The sequence below is a fragment of the Porcisia hertigi genome, chromosome 27 (genome assembly GCF_017918235.1).
Source record: "Porcisia hertigi strain C119 chromosome 27, whole genome shotgun sequence".
In the NCBI taxonomy this organism is placed as follows: domain Eukaryota; phylum Euglenozoa; class Kinetoplastea; order Trypanosomatida; family Trypanosomatidae; genus Porcisia; species Porcisia hertigi.
The window spans coordinates 505629-521687 of record NC_090586.1 but is presented as its reverse complement, the minus strand read 5'-3'; the positions used below and the strand labels follow the sequence as shown (position 1 = coordinate 521687).

The window sequence follows — 16059 nt, the reverse complement described above, 5'->3', positions numbered from 1 at the left end:
GACACGCGACAATAACTGGCGCTTTATTGCCTATCCCCCATCCCCGGTTTTGTGATCTCTTCCCTTGCGGCTCCCCCCCCCCTCCCCCCTCCCTCCGCACCACCACAATGCCCTTTCCTGCGACTTTCCCTCCATTTTTTTTTGTTTCTCTCTCGCTTTCCGTGAAACATCGCAACTCTGAAGTGCAGAGGCCCCGCTTCATCGGAACAGCGCTTTTATACGTGAGTGTGTATCCGTGTTTCTCTTCCCTCACTCTTCCCCATGTGTGGGTGTGATTTGTATCATTTTTCCGTTTCATGTGTGTTTCATGGTCTCTCTTTCTATTGTAGCCGATGGCTGCTTTTTGTGCGTATCAAAAAAAGGTTCCACCGGCCGCACCCCCTCCCCCTCCCTTTTCCGGACATGAGTATATGTATTTTTTATGTGCGTCAAGCCACCACCACCGTCGCCCATTCTCCCTTTCTCGAACACTCGCCTTCGCGCATCCTCTTTCCTCCCTCCTCTTCTGTATTTCATGTGCGCTTCGCGAGAAATGGCGTGTGTGCTTGTAGGTGTGCGTATGTCGCTGTGCGCTTGCGTAGTCGAATTTTTGTAGGGTTCATCTTGTGTTCTGTTTGTCCTCTTCTGCAGGTAGAAAGAGGGTTGGGTGGGCAGAATAGTAAACAAGGACAGCAAAGAAAAGAAAGGCGGGGCATCTATGCTGGTACTTGACGACCGGCAAATGAAGTTCTGAACATGGTGCTGGGGCTGCAGGCGAAAATCTCTAGTTTCGCCCATGTTGCTTCTCTCCCTCTTTTTTTTTTCTTTCGATCTCTGCGTTTGCTGGCCAGCGGCTCTGCTGCCGTTCTCCCCTCCCCTCCCCCCGGTCGTTTCACGCGTCTTTGTGTTGTTGTACGCGCGTGTCTGTGTGTACGTGTTTTTCTTCAGCGTCCTCTTCATCCCTTCTTTCCCTCTCCTCTTCTCCACCTCTGTCCCTGAACACAGCGATAGGTGAATCTCTAACGTCTCTCTCTCTCTCGTCAAGTTTCCGTGTGGTTACAAGGGCAGAGGAGTTGTGTGTGTGTGTGTGTGCGTGTGTGCGCCCTCTAAAGGCCTGGAGGGGAAGGGGGTATGAAAATATACAGGCCTGCTGTGATGTGTAATTGTCTCTGCCTGTGCATGGACGGCTGTGTGTGTCTGGTAGCAGAGTCCTCTCTGCTGACCTCTATATGTCCCCCTGTTGTCTGTACTGTTTGTTTTTCTCATTTTGTCATGCAATTTTGTGTCTCCGTCGCCCTGGCGTCTGGGGGGGGGGGACATTTGTTATTCAGTCGTTAGCGCCGCGATGATGACAAGTCGGCACCAAACATCGAAGCACACTCTCTTCACAGCAATGAAACGAAGAACTACGGGCATTCCGTTGCAGCGTCAAGACCTGCGCATCATACGTCATGCTCATGTCCTCGCTGAAGGTGAAGTGGATTATTTATATTAGATCATCATGCGAGGGAAAGAGAGAGAGCGGCGCTATGCGCTTCTCGCGCTCACTTTCTTCTCGGTTTCTACCGTATGTGCCCAGGGAATTGATCCAACAGCAGGGCAGCCCATTTCTAGACAGTTCCACTGAGCCCTTGACGTTGGCAAACAGCGCACGGCGACCATGGGTTCACCGCGCAACACGGACTTGACTGTTGCACCTCTTTTTCGTGGGTTTCTCACCTACCACTGAAACGGAATGCCGAATGTGTCTAGACCTCTTCAAGCGGATCGCTTCCGCATTGCACAGATTCTCACAAATTTCCTTGAATATGCCCTTCAACTTTCACCGCTTCTCTGTATACTTGATCATGATGTGTGTGTGCGTGTGTGTGTGTGTGTTTGCTTCTCAATGGGGTTGCATGCAACTGCGTCGCTTCCCGGCCCCAGCATCAAAGCCTCACCACAGTGTGTGTTGCGGCTCTTTAGCTCCCGCTTTCTGAGCACCACCGTATATTCTCATACGCCTGACGGCTGCGTGTGTGCAGTTCCCGCACTGGTGCACGCAAACAAGTCTGATTTTTGTGCGACTGCTTGCGCCTCTCCCCTCTTTTTTTTTCCTGCGTGTGAATCTGTGTCGCTCCGCTTTTTCTACCCCGAGTGTATACCACGCACAGGGGGAGGGAGGAGGTTAAGGGCTCTCAACTTGGGGTTTCAACTGCAGGCGCACTCGCTGCTCCAAATTTCTTTGCTTCTCGTCTCCCCTGCCCTCACCAAATCAGGCGGAGAAACACGACCGAGGCCGTATCGCCTCTGCTTGTCGCACCTCCGACACGTCGTACTAATCCTTTTCCTCTCTCTGTAGGAACTCCTTCCCCCCCCCCCCCTTCAACTATAATCCAGAGGTGCGACCACGTAGTCCATGTCCTCACCGCCAGCGAGGGAGGAGGCTCAGAAGCAGGCAGAGCTTCCTCTGGGCAGGAACGACTCGGATGACAGGCGTGTCGTTGTGAAAGCTCAGCGCGAACCGAAGAAGAGGCGCGACAACTTGCGCAAGGCTGAGAAACCACTCAAAGGTATCAAGGGTGCTACTGCCAGCAAGGCGGAGTGCGACGCCGCAAAGGCTGCGGACGAGGAGGCTGCCGAGAAAGTTAGTGCGATGGAGGGGAGGTTGGCTGAATTGACCGTGAGTGTCGTCGAGAGCACTGTCGCCCCCGAAGCACTCCCTGCCGCCTCGGCTTCTCTGCCAATTGCCGGGGCTTCGTCAACGGTGCCGGCAACGGAGGAGACTGTAAAGGAGTCTCAAGTGCGCTTTGTGGGCCAAACTAACGACGAGGCCCGCTCCGCCGTAAAGGCACAGCGCGAGCTCAAGAAAAAACGCGACGCGTTGCGCAAGTTGCAGAAAAAACTAAAGGCGTGTGGCAGTGACACCGAGGTCGCCGCCGCTGCTGCAGAGGAGGAGGCGGCACTTCTTGCGACGATCGCCCACCTCGAAACCCTGAGCGGGGCATCGCCAACACCGTTGACAGCGCGCATTTCAACGGTCTCTTCTACCGCAATTGTCGCAGCGGCTACAGCCTCGCCAGCAGCGGCGGCTGGTGTGGGGGGCGGCAAGTGCAGCAGCACCACAGCTGCGAAGAGTGCCGAGCCTGTCAAGGAGATAACTGCGGAGGAGCGGGCGGCGTCGGCTAAGAGGTTGCATGACCTCGTTCAACGCGCCATGGATGCCAACCGTCTCAAGCGCATGCATGTGCCGTCCCGCGACGCCGTCGTGCACCCCCGCATTGCTGAGGTTGCTGTGTTGATGGAGCAGATGCTGCTGGTTGGCGGCAGTGCACGTGCTTTGGCGCTTATCTCTGCTTTCCGCGAGCTCATCCGTGCCACCACTGTTCTTGCTGTGCCCTCGCTAAACAGTGTGGACACAACCGCCTTTGAAAGGCTTATCCAGATTAACTTTGACTTTGTTCGCCGCAAGCGCGAAGCCTCGGCTGGCATGCGCCACGTGAAGGACGTGCTCGTGCGCCGCTTCGTAGCGTTACGGGATGAAGTAATTCACCCAAAGCCGAACATGGTAGACCTCATCAAAGACCTCGGCGATCCGCGTGAGGTGACGCTGAAGATATTGGACTCCATTGAGGCCGAGCTGAAGATGTCCTTCAAGAGTATTGTCGAGGATCGCTCGCTTCCGTACGTATCTAGTAGCGATACTATCTTAGTGTTTGGTCGCAGCAGTCTCGTTGAGTATATTTTGCTATCACGTTCACGCGATCCGCAGTGCAAGCCGAAGCGTGTCATTGTCATCGACTCGGCGCCGCTCTTCGAGGGCCGACAGCTCGCCGGTAAGTTCACGAGCGCTGGCATCGGTGTAACGTACGGTCTCATCACGGCATGCTGCACGCTCATGCCCAAGTGCACACGGGTGTTCATGGGAGCCTCGGCTGTGCTGCAGAACGGGGACATTTTTGGTCGCTGCGGCACTGCACTCGTGGCGGCTTGTGCGAAGTTATTCCGTAAGCCTGTGCTCTGTTTTAGCGAGAGCTACAAATTTGTGCCAGAGGTGTGGGTAGGCAATTTGGCACAAAACACTAAACTGGCGGACATGAGGCCAGCGGCCGAGGCACATGGAAGTGACACAGGCACTCAAAGTCCGCTTGTCTATCCTACCCCACCAACGCTATCTCAGCTACGCGCGTCAACCGGGTGGGGTACACCGGCGCGTGGTGGTAGTGGCGCAGTCCCGTTCTCGTCGAGTGCCTCCGGCTATCTTTACGACCTGACACCTGCCTCGTACGTGGACATGATCATCTGTGAGATGGGCTGTTTACACACATCTGCCATTGTGGCGGCTATCAAAGAGCGCGAAGGCCGCGACACGTCGCAGCTTGTTAATCTTGTTCGTGGCTAAACACAGCGCCCCACGAAACAGGTGGGAGTACTGTGGTCAGCGGGCTGACCATGCGCTTGCTGCAACATGGACTCCTCATTTATGTGGTGTTCTGTAGGGTGGCTCGTTTCGACTGGGGTGGGTGGGATTTGTGGGGCTTTCTCAGCGCGTGTATATGTGTGAGGTGAGTGAGTGTGTGTGTGTGTCTGTGTGCGATCGTTTTGTCGCTCTAATTTCCTTCGTGCTTTTTTTTTTCGTGTGCGTAGGACGTCGAAATGGATTCTCCTCTCCCTTTTGGAACAACACCAGCAAAGGCAAGCAACACACACACACAAAAAAAAAAGGTCGTGGGGGGAGGGGGGGGGGAACAAAAATCTCTGGGTGCGTGCGCGGCTCTCGTCAACTTCACTCAAGCAGTGCGTGCTGGTTCGGCCGCTGCGATTGTCCCACCGACGACTTCCACTTGTGAGCATTGAGAGCCCCCCGCAGGCTTTAGAGGAGTGATACTCCGCCGGCTGCAAGTGTGGAGAGGGGGCAAGGGCGGAGGAAGTAGTGCAGTCGGCAGAAAACCGAGATCCGTGTGTTGGCTACTCTCGAGGACAGTAACGCCCCTACGCCCCCACAGAGACGAGGAGGAGAGCATAATGGGCTCTGTTATCTTTTGTTTTTGCCCCCCCCACAACTCCGTCAGGGTGGCCAACATAAAATGAACGAAGTAAAGGAGTTGTTACAGGCCGTGTCCAATGTTTTATGCTAAGGAGGTGAGGTGGACGGGAAGCTGTGCGCGTGTGCTTGTGGCTCGCTCATGTCTTTTGCGTTTCAAAAATTCTATTTTCGTCTTTCTGCTTTCCCTCCCTTTCCCTCTCCCTCCCCCCCTCTTGGGTTCAACTCCGCGCGCGCTTGCACACACCTCTCTGTGTGTACCTGTCTTCTCTCTCTCTCAATATGTACATGCGTATCCACACATATATACAGATCTATTCATATATACATATTTGTGTGTGTGTGTGTATTTGCGCCTACCCGGGAAAATACACAGACACCCCCCCCCCACACACACACACACACACAGGCGCCAACAGGCTTTAGTTTTTTTATTTTCCATTTTGTTTTCTTCTCCCCCCCCCCCCATGCCCTCGGTTGTGTGTTTTCTTCCCCACGACACCCTTTCCTGATACGTTCTCTTTTCTTTTTTTTTACACCGTCCTGTTTTGGTACACCTCTGCTGCTGCTACTCCTATTCCCGCCCCCATCTCCTCTCCTCCCTTCCATAGTTCACATCCACAGCGTGCTTCTTGTCTCTCGCCATCGCCTCCATAGCAGCTGCCTCCGCTTTTGTATCTTGTTCGTTGGGTACGTGTATTTAGCTACCTTGTGCCCTCTTTTGAGGCTCTTGCGACTCATCGCTTTCATTCGCTGCGTTGGTCTGTCTACCTTTTACCCCTGCGCTCCACTGGCGGTGCGTGCAGCTTGATAACCTGCTCGTCTTTTTAGACAAGAAAAGAAAAGGATTGCCGCGTCGCGCAAAAACACGCGTTTTCCTCACATTCATCGGCACCCTGTACATGAAAATTTTCCTCACAACCAAACTCTTCCGACTACTATCCTGCACACTCGGTCACGAACACGTTTACTGTGTGTGAAACCCCCTACTGTCTTGACCCATTGATTTTCCTCACAGCTTTTCCAAGTCGGCGTTGCGTAGGGAAGGACATTCGGTGCCCATCAGCGCCCTCTAAAAAAAAAAGAGGGAGAGAAAAGGGAACAGGCACCAAATAACCACTGCGACTTTCTGGAAGGTCATTATATAAACAACGTCAGGGCTAATTTGCGAAGCTGCACATGTGTACACACACACACACACACACACACAGCCCCCATTTTTCATATCCACGCCTGTTTTCCACCGCGTCTCTCTCTCATCGCGAACGTAGGCTCTTTCCCCTCTTTCCCCGCGTGAACGTGTTCAGTTCAAAAAAAAAAAGGCAGCGGCTCAGAGCGTTAAATCGTGCAAGTCATCACTTGTTCAACTTACTCTAGCGGCTCGTTTTCCTCCTGATTTCTGTGACAGCTTCCTCTCGCACTTTTTTTTTGTTGTGCCTTTTCATCCTCCCTCTCTCACCGTCTCAGCCTGCGTTTCCTCGTTTGTCTTCGTCACTCTTTTCTCTTTGCTCCCCGGGCGTGAGCCACGGAACGTCGATCAGTTTTTTTTCTCTACTGAAATTTTTCCTCTGTTTTTTTGTATTCTGACTGAGCGCCACTACTGAGCTGCAGGCTGCCCGCAGATCTTCCCCCCTCCCCCCCTACGCTACGCCACGACGTGCTCTCCCAGCATTGCTGAAGGTGTGCTTGAAAACAAAGGGACGTCTTAGAGGCACTAAAATCTGCAGAGTAAGCGAGTGCTTGGTCGGGTGTTGCGGGGATCAAGGACGAGTACGGTGGTAGGAGGAGGAGGAAGCGGAGGCTTTCAGGATCCCTACCAAAACACTAAAATAGGAATTACTAGTAGTATTGTGTCCTACTAGTGATTCCCGTTCCCTCGCTTACAACTCCACTTGCACCTCACACCAAACGCGGAGGTTCGGTCAAAGGCTCGTCTCTTTTTTTCTACCCCCCCCCACACACACACATTTAAGGGAGGGGGGTAACACGTCGGAGGTGCTGAATAGCGCCGTGCGTACAGGGCGGAGATACTCGGGGTGGGGCATCACTCATTTGTTTTGCCGTCCCCTCCTCCTTTTTCTTGTTCATTTGTCGAATTCCTGTTTTTTTTTGCCCCCTTTCCTCTCTCCTCCTGCAGTTTATTCCACGGATCATCATTCTCTACACGTGACACGTACTTTTTTCTTACCCACTTCCTGCTCTTATCCATCTTCTGGTCCAAACCATCGAAAGGGGTAGAGAGAGCGGAGGATAAAGGAGGTGTGTGTGTGCGTGTGCGTGTTCATTTGTTGTGATTTACTTTTGTCATTTAAAATTTTCCATCCCACCTTGAAAAAAAAAGAAACTTCTTCCTCCTCTTTTTCCTCGCTTTGCCACCACCCAACCACCCCCCTTTTTTTTATACATTTTGTGGAAGTGGGGAGGGAGGGAGGGGGGGGAGGAGAAAACGGTCACTGCCGGCTCATTTCCTGCGCCAAATTAAAACGCACGTTTTACTCGCTTCCCTGCCTTGGAGAAAAAAATTGTGTTGTGTTAGCTTTATTTGTGTAAATTCTCTATCCCGGGTTATCAAGGAAGGGCAACCGACGGCAACAGGATCAACAGTGTAGCTGCAAGCTGCTGTGGGCTCCCCCTCTTTTCCACCGTTGGTAAGTTTTTTGTCCAATCAACTGTTGTGCTCTTTTCTATCCCCCCCCCCCCTCTCCCACCCCAGTCGATTCCGCAAGTTCCATACCAGGACGTGTGGGCCAAGTCCACACCCCACCCACCCACCCACCCACCCACCCGCGCACCCGCGACGCACCCCCTTGAATACACCCCAAGCGTTGTATTTCACGCCGGTAAGGGGGGGGGCACTTTGGGCAACAAGACGAACGCACGTACGCATAGAGAAATTCTGCTCGTCTTTTTTTTTATACAGAACGGCCCCCAACGAGGGGAAAGAGAAACAAAAAAAAGGAGAGCCCATTTTCAACGTAAGGGAGGGAGGGGGGGGCTCTAACGCGGAGGGTGAAGCACATCGGTAGGGAAGCTCAAGTAACACCTCCTGCGCCTTTTTTGTTTGTAGCGTCATTCCTAAGACGCTGTATTATTCTCGTTAGCCCTACCTTCCACTGCAACCCCAGCACACCAATACACACACATTGAGCATCTATATACACACACACACACATATATATATATATATATACATCAGCGCTCAGTATTGGTGCGTGACGCTGCGGTGCTTCTTACCCTTTCTTGGGTTAGTTGCTGCTCTTCTCGTCACTTACTTGGTATCTTTTTTTTTTTGCTGTCGCGTGCTCTTTCTGTTTCCGCCTCTCATACAAACCGCTTCTCCTCTTGTCGTGCGCGTGCGTATGTGTGAGAGACTGGTGTATGTCAGCATTCTTTGGCTCTCTTTTGCTTTAAGATTTTCCCTTTTGGGTTTCTGTTGCGTCTGCTTCACCGTGTTCTGCATCCCCCCTCCCCCTTGTCCCATTCATTCTCTTGTGCGCTTATATATTTTGCCTATTGCTCCGCGTTCTGTGCTTCTTCCCCCCCCGTTTTCCTCCGTTAGCTTCTTTTACTTTGTATGCAAAGTGAGCGACAGCCGTCTTTTTTCCCCCCATTTTTTCATTTTTGTTTCTCTTTGGCTATCGCATACGTTCGTCCACTCCCGTTGTTTGGGTGGCAACAGAGCCTATCGTTGGCTACGCAATCGTCTCTATCATCCTTCAAAAAATGCTAAACACTGCGAACACAATCGGCCCCTTCGCTTGTTCGCCTCCCAGCGAGGAGGTGAACTCCACGCTTTGCAGCACATGTTCACATCTCAAGGTCCGCATAGTCGAGGGTAGTTTGGATGAGTCGTCTGACGTCGAGCCGCTGCAGGCGTCGCAGCCACCAAGCTTGATTTCGAGTGGCGCTGGGCTTGGCGTCTCGGCTGCTGATTCAGGCATAGTCAACAGAGCTGTTGATGCAGTGGAGCGGGTGGAATGTTCTGTCGATTCGCACACCCTGAATGCTCGGCCAAGTCATCGATCGAACTCCTTGGCGACACTGGGTAGCACCGTACCGGCTCCGGGGTCCCAAAAATTACTCAGTGACTCATCCATGAGTTCCGATCACCAGAGTAAATTATGTGATTTGCCGCAGAACCTGCCACTGACGCCGCCGCACACCTCAAACACCACGGATGGCCTCAATACCTGTTCACCACACCAGCGGAGCGCCTCCTCGGCTGCTCCAAGGAGGTTGCTATCGCGCACACCCTCTGCACATACTTCGAGTCCCGAGAAGGAACCCGTGGTGTCTCTTACACTCCCTGAGTCGACATCATTTTACGAACGAAAAGCGGCGCAGTCTCCGTGCAAGGAATCGCCAACGGCATCGGAGGAGGAGGATGTGTGCTGCATCTGCCTGGAGGGATACACAAATGAGAACCCCATGTTCCGAGGAGCATGCCAGCACCACTTTCATCTCCCATGCCTCATGGAATGGAAGCAGCGCAGTAACTGGTGCCCGATGTGCTGTGCCGAAACACTCCGAGGGGTTGGGGAGTTTGAGGTGTCGCATCACACTGAGCCTGCGGACTCGGAGGAGGCGGTGCGGCAGCGAGCCGTCACGGCTCGTGACGCCGAAATCGCCCACAGACTCCAGCACAAGTATCTTCGTCAGGCGCAGCATCGCACCAGCCAAGACTTGCGTGCTGTTCACACTGCGCTACTGCTGCACGCGCTACAGGGGGATTCGCAGGGTGACTTGACCAGTCGCAGGCTACCGGCCGACTCTGGGGATCGGCGACACCCCTCCGGCACAATTTCGACAAGCAGTAACTACAGTTTGCGGCAGCCAGGCGGGATTGCGCGCGTGTCATCGGCGAGAGAGGGGCGAAAGCTGGAGAGAACACAACGTAGGTTAGATAATGTAGACACACGCCCTTACTTCAATTCATCGAGACACCCAGGCGCTCAGAGCAGTCGATCTTCGCACGACAAGAAAGACACGAAGTGTGCAGTCATGTAGAGGGGGGTGGGCGGGAGCTGAGGGGGAGGAGGGTTGTTGTTTTCCGAAACGATTTCTCTTTTGCCATTGCCTGTCTGATCTTTCTCCATCTTCGATGCCGTTGACTTCTCTTCGCCATCTGTTTCTTCCCTCCCTCCACCCTCTGTGGTTGTTACTTGCTTCTGGTGGTGTACTGGGCTTTGTGTTTTTTTAAATGTTTTTCTTGATTTCCCCCGCTGTTTTTTTTTTTTTGCGTGGACCGTGTTCATGCTTTCCACTGCTGCTGTTTCCTTTCCCCTCCCTCCGTTTTATATTTTAGTTCACTGGCTGTTGTCTCGCCCTCTCCACCTGCTGCTGCTGCTGCTGCTGCGGTTATTTCTTCCCTTCCGACCCGCTACACTCCCGAAATGTCTCTCTTCACTCTCGCGTCTCCTTTTGTAGACTTTTCTCTTCTTGCCCTCCCGCTTTGTCTGTCTGTCTCGTTCGCTCTCGCTCTCGTTCTGTTTGTTTGTGTGGGTATGTTACTATTTAGCACTCGATTTCCCTGTCAATTATTCTCGAATACGCTCTTATCTGTATATATATATATATGCATACATGTTTGTGTGTGTGTGTGTGTGGGTGGGGAGGTGGTGTGCGTGTGTAATTGCAAACCTTGTAAGGGTGCAGTGCGAGAGTTTACTCGCTGGCTTCCCCCTTTTTCTCTTTTTCCCTTGCACTTCGCCACCCGTCATGTCAGGATGACCTCTCTCTCTCCCCCTTGATCCCCCCCCCAAAAAAAAAGGCCTCTCTGATTTTATATGATTTTTCATTTTTCACGTTCTGGAAAAGTGCATAATAATATATTATATATATTATATATATTATAAAGAGAAAAAGGGGGGGGGGTACTAAAAAAAAACCAGAGCAGCAGCAAAAGAAACGAAAAATACAACCCGAAATATGCCATAACACACATACACACGCATATAAAGTTTTTTTTTCTTCGTTGATTCTCTCTGGACCTGAGTTCTCGCTAGGGACGGGCGTAAACCGCTCTCTCTCCTTTCCCTGTTTCTATTTGATCCCCCCCGGGTGGGCTCCTCACAAGTCCTCTTCTCCCCTCCCCCATGTGCCATGCGTCCCAGCGAGTCATCTCTCCCGCTACCGCCCCACCTTACGTGTGGGCGGCTTCCAAACAAATAGCCCCGGAAGAGAAAATAACGTGAGGTTTTTTTTCCCGTCCTCCTAAAGCAGAAGAAGTCTAATGCGCGCATAAATCGTGTGAAAGGAAAAAACAACACCACCAAACGGGGGTTTGCAGGATGGTGTGTACGCCAAGGTCCACCACCACGACACTCCCACACGCAAGCAGACCTGCTGACTTAGCCGCCGGGCCGTGCTAGGTTTGCCAGTTTGAGCGAACCCTGTAGAAGCATAGCGAGATCTATTTACAGAGATCCCTTGCCTCTCCGCCTTTTCACCTGCACACGAAACACAATCGATGCCGCTATGAAAGATAAAAAAACTGTCTGACGTGTGTTGATACATGTGCTAATCCCTGGTGTTCTAAAAGTTGATAATGCGGCGTGTGTGTGTGTGTGTGCTTCTCTCTTTTTTTCCCCATGTGCAGCTGGGTTCGCCGTCCAACATCACTTTTACTCCCCTCAAATGTATACACACTTCTTGTACGCAACCCCCCATTTCTCTGAAGGCGTTTCCTCTTGGCACTCGCACTGCCCGCTTTTGCTGCTCCTCCTCGGTCTCATTTTCCACACGCGTCCTACTAACGTGTCGACTTGAGGCATGGGTTCCATATTAGGGGCCCGCTCGGGTGAACCAGGAGAGTGAAACCAAATAGAGGAAGCGATGGGGATCGCGACACACACACATACACACAATCTACACAAAGCTAATTTTTCCTCTAGTTGTGCACATCTGGTACAAAGAGTATGATGAGATGGGGGACTGAACTAGTATACGAACCAAAAACAAAAAAGGGTGGGGAGTAACAAGCAAAAAAATCCACTCAACCCCCTTTTTTATTCGATCGACGTTCAGCGGCCTTTTCATGGGGGCTTTTCTTTTCGTCTGTACTTATGTGTGTGAAATACAGCCTCGGTCGGCCAGTCTGTGCCCCCCCCCCCCTCGCCCTCCCTCCACGACCCTCTAGACATCCACATGGTTCTTTGAGGGGGCCTCAGGTTCCCAGGATGCAAGCGCTGTCGGCCCGGATGACGTGGTGTATCACACGCCAGCAAAGCGTCCGAGGTCAGAGGAGCAAGTGTGATGGACGATAGCGGCGCGAGCGGGAGGGGGGGGGAGCCATGCCAATGAACCTCGGGGTAGATGCGGGTGCGCAGACGTGTGTGTGTGTGTGGTTCGCTGCCTTGCTTGGCTCGCCCGGCGCGCATCTCGACCATCATGTGCTAGCTCCGTAGCAGACGCCTCCTCCTCCTCCTCCCCCTCCCTCTCCCCGGGTCTCCCTACTGGCCTTATTGGGGTGTGCGCCCCTCTCCAAATGCACTCTTTTTTTCTCTTGACGTTGTTGTTTGTGTGTCCTCTTCCCCCGCTTCCCCCTCGCGTTTGTTGGGGTCCAGTGCCAGCCCCTGGCTCGTTTGTGGGTCATCTTCATTCTCTGTTTTTGCTGTGCCCCCCACCCCTGCTCTCTCGTTTGTTGATGTGCTTGCGTGCCCGGTGTATGTCGGCCAGCCTTTCTCGTGTTTCGTGTGTTCTGTTGCCTCGTCTCTCCGAGGCCATGAGCCGTGGGGTTTGTGGTCGATGGCGTTGTCTTGGCGGCGGCGCATGCGTGTGTGCCTGCACGTGCATGTCGACGTTAGGGTGCGCCCTCATCCCCCCTCCGTGTTTGTTTGCAGCCCCGCTTCATGTCCTCTTTCCTGTTTTGTTGCTCTCCCTCTTCTCGGCCTCTTCACGTGTCGTCCACCCCCCGACTCCCGCCCTCCCGCGCTGGGTCACCTCACACCTGCGCACGGGTGCTCTTGACGTGAGGCATGGGGCGTGCACGGCTTCACTGCTGCGCACCCGCCAATAGGAAGAAAAAAAAGGATGCACAGAGAAAACCACATGAGAGACCCACCGCAACAGCCGTGCGTGCGGCACCGAGAGTGACGCGGTGCGTGCTGTCCTCGCGCCCGGCAGACTGCCAGGTTCACAGTGTGTCGCACCACACAGGTGAGCACACATTCCCTGTTGCAGGCATTCCATTCGCGCAGCTGCCCTTCGCTTGCAGGACGGCGCCACGGCGCGCGCGTGTCTGCTGTGTAGAAATGGCGGGCATGGTGCGTGTGGTGTGGTGTGTGTATGCGCCCGCGACGTGACTCGCTCTCTCTCGCTCTCTCTCACATTACTCAGAGCACTGACATCGCTCGTGAATGCTTACGCTGCACATCTCTGTATTTCTGCTCCTCTCTCTCTGGCCCTTTCACGCATGGGTGTCGATGCACACGCCGTCCCCCCCCCCTTCCCTCCCCTCCCGCTCCTACCCTTACCTGCGGTCAACACACCCTGCGGCGCCAGCTCTCCTCCGTCCTCTCGCCACTCACAGCTTCTTCCTCGCCGTGTTTATACACCCCCTTCCCCCGTTCTCTCAAACCGCCCTTCAAAGATGTCCGCTGATTCCGCCGCCGCCGCCGCTGCCGTCAACGCCGTGGCGCTGCAGAAGTCTCCTCGCTCCTCGCCCAAGAAGGCTGGTGCGAAGAAGCCCGCTGCGATAAAGAAGGCCGCTGCTAAGAAGGCTGGCAAGAAGGCGTCCAAGAAGGCTTCGCCGAAGAAGGCGGCCGCGCCCAAGAAGGCGGCGAAGAAGGCGGCGAAGAAGCCTGCGAAGAAGGCGGCGAAGAAGGCTGCGAAGAAGCCGGCGAAGAAGGCCGCGAAGAAGGCGGCGAAGAAGCCGGCGAAGAAGGCCGCGAAGAAGCCGGCGAAGAAGGCTGCGAAGAAGAAGTAAAGCCTGTCTTCACGCTTGTCCGTGACTGACTGTACGCTCTTCTGTGGCACACACGTGCCTGAAGGCATCATAGATCCATTTTTTTGTTTTTCCGGGTTACCCGCATGTTTTTTTTTTTATTCAATGCCTTTTTTAGTTTTTTTAGTTTTCTTTTTTTTACTCGCATTTTGTACCTTTTTTTTCCCTCTTGTATGTCCAGTCATGCTTTAGTCCTACCTTCAGTGTCTGCCCCATATCACAGCCGTAGCGGACCGGATGTTGAGTGTGGCGAGCTCGCGGATTTGCTCTACGTGTTTGCCGGGATTACTCCGCTGGTGTGTTTTTCTGCTGCTGCTTGAGTCTGGCGTAGATTGGTGAGTTTTATTATAAATGGGGTTTTGGATGAAGTCAAAGAAAAAGAAAAAAACCACATATTTCATACGCTACTGATGTTTTCCGTCCCTCCCGCTCCCCGTCCCCACCCCGGCCCCCCTCCCGCCCCCTCCCGCCCCCTCCCGCCCCCGCCTGCTCCTCCCTCTTCTTCTGCCCTCCCCAGAAAACGCAACACACTCACACACACAGACGCAAAAAAAAAATTAAAAATCAAAGCGTGCTCGGGACCTGGAAGAAGAAACAAATGGGCTAGGTAATGAGAGGCCCACACTCTCCAAGCTGCTCGGGACGAAGCAGAAAGGTGTAGAGGAGGGGAACGAGAAAAAAAATTTTTTTCCCCATGAGACAGGCTGCTCAGTTCAGCGATGGAAGGCCGCTTCTCGCCCCCTCGAACAGGATTCTGCTTTCCTTGAGCAGAAGCGCTCGTGCTTGTCGTTGGTCTGTTTCTTCTTGGACTCGTTTCTCGTGTAAGGGTCTACCTGCCTTGGCGGTACAGCAGAGGGGCTGTGCGGTGCATTTGGAGCAGTGACCGTGGATGAGAAAAGTAGATGAGAGCATGGCGAGGCGGGTGGGGTGGGGTAAAGAAGGGGTTAAGGAGTCCTCTTCTTTTCCGTAGGCGGTGCGCAGCGTTTCTGGGAGGGGACGCAGTGCTGAGGAAGAGAGAGGGGGGGGCGTGCCGCTGAGAAAAGTGGGTCGCTGTCGTGCTTCAAAAAAAAATGAGGCCCTGATGATCATTTCCGACAACGCCTCGTTTGCGGACATCTCTTATACTAGTCACTCTTCTCTTTCATGTGTCACCGTCTATTGAAACTTGGTTGTTCTCTTCTATCAGCACCTCCCCGTGAACCAATGGGCACACACACACACACACACACATACACAGACACACAGCCACAGACCCATCCGAACACAGACGACATCTACAGTTCAACCGCTAGAGTCGTTTCTATATCAACACACCGCCTTCCCTCATATCCGTTTCTACCACGCATCTCTCTTCTGTACCCGCTACTGATATTTTAGATTTCACTTCTGTTTGGCATCGTACGTCCCTCTCGTTCGTTCTCTTCCCGACCTCTGGTTTGTACTGAACCAAACTAGAAAACACTCACATTATTTCACGCCTTTCTGTTTCTTTTGTCGTCCCCCCTCCCCCCCCCATTTTCGCCCTCTCCTTTCTTCCTCCCCAACCAGCCGCCCAGCGCTACTTTTATGTTTGTATGTCCGTTAACCATTTTTTTTTTTCGCTAGTCCCCTCACTGTATTCTCTACTGGCTGCCCCACTCCACTTGCAAATATATATATATTTATTTTTTGCTCACGTTGTGCTCCCCCCCTCTCTTTTCTATACTATTGCTTGCAGTTCTTTTTTTCATTTGTTTTCCCCCTCATTCACCAAATACGGTCTTAATGGGTTGACGAGCATTCAGCACGTGCATCCATCTGCGTTTTGTACGCTTCTACATCTAGATATGTTCATACATGTGTAGATACCCACAAAAAAATGCATATGTGCGTGTGTATATAGACTAAATAGACAGTCACATATACATTTTAATAGTATTCCCCACGTGATGTCCGCCTCCCCCTTTTTTTATTCTCCCCCGCTACACTATGTTGATTGTTGGCAGTGTTCGTGAAGTATAGGCTCTGTGGGTAACGCAAAAGAGCCGCCTTTATGGGCATCCCCCTTCTCTCCTTTTTTTTTCGCAGGCGCCCCAGGAGACCCAAGTGTGTGATGGCTTTTCTTTGAGAGGGG

At 53.0% G+C, this 16059-nt stretch overlaps 2 protein-coding genes across 2 annotated transcripts; both read left to right on the top strand.

Annotated features, from left to right (window-relative positions):
* Positions 1-2377: 2377 nt before the first annotated feature.
* On the top strand, positions 2378-4360 carry JKF63_03301 (uncharacterized protein; the record flags this gene model as incomplete). Its single annotated transcript, XM_067899305.1, has 1 exon — positions 2378-4360. One exon carries the CDS (start codon positions 2378-2380, stop codon positions 4358-4360), a length of 1983 nt encoding a protein of 660 aa, XP_067756095.1.
* Positions 4361-8725: 4365 nt separating this feature from the next.
* JKF63_03300 (uncharacterized protein) lies at positions 8726-10009 on the top strand (the record flags this gene model as incomplete). Its single annotated transcript, XM_067899304.1, has 1 exon — positions 8726-10009. One exon carries the CDS (start codon positions 8726-8728, stop codon positions 10007-10009), a length of 1284 nt encoding a protein of 427 aa, XP_067756094.1.
* Positions 10010-16059: the final 6050 nt, after the last annotated feature.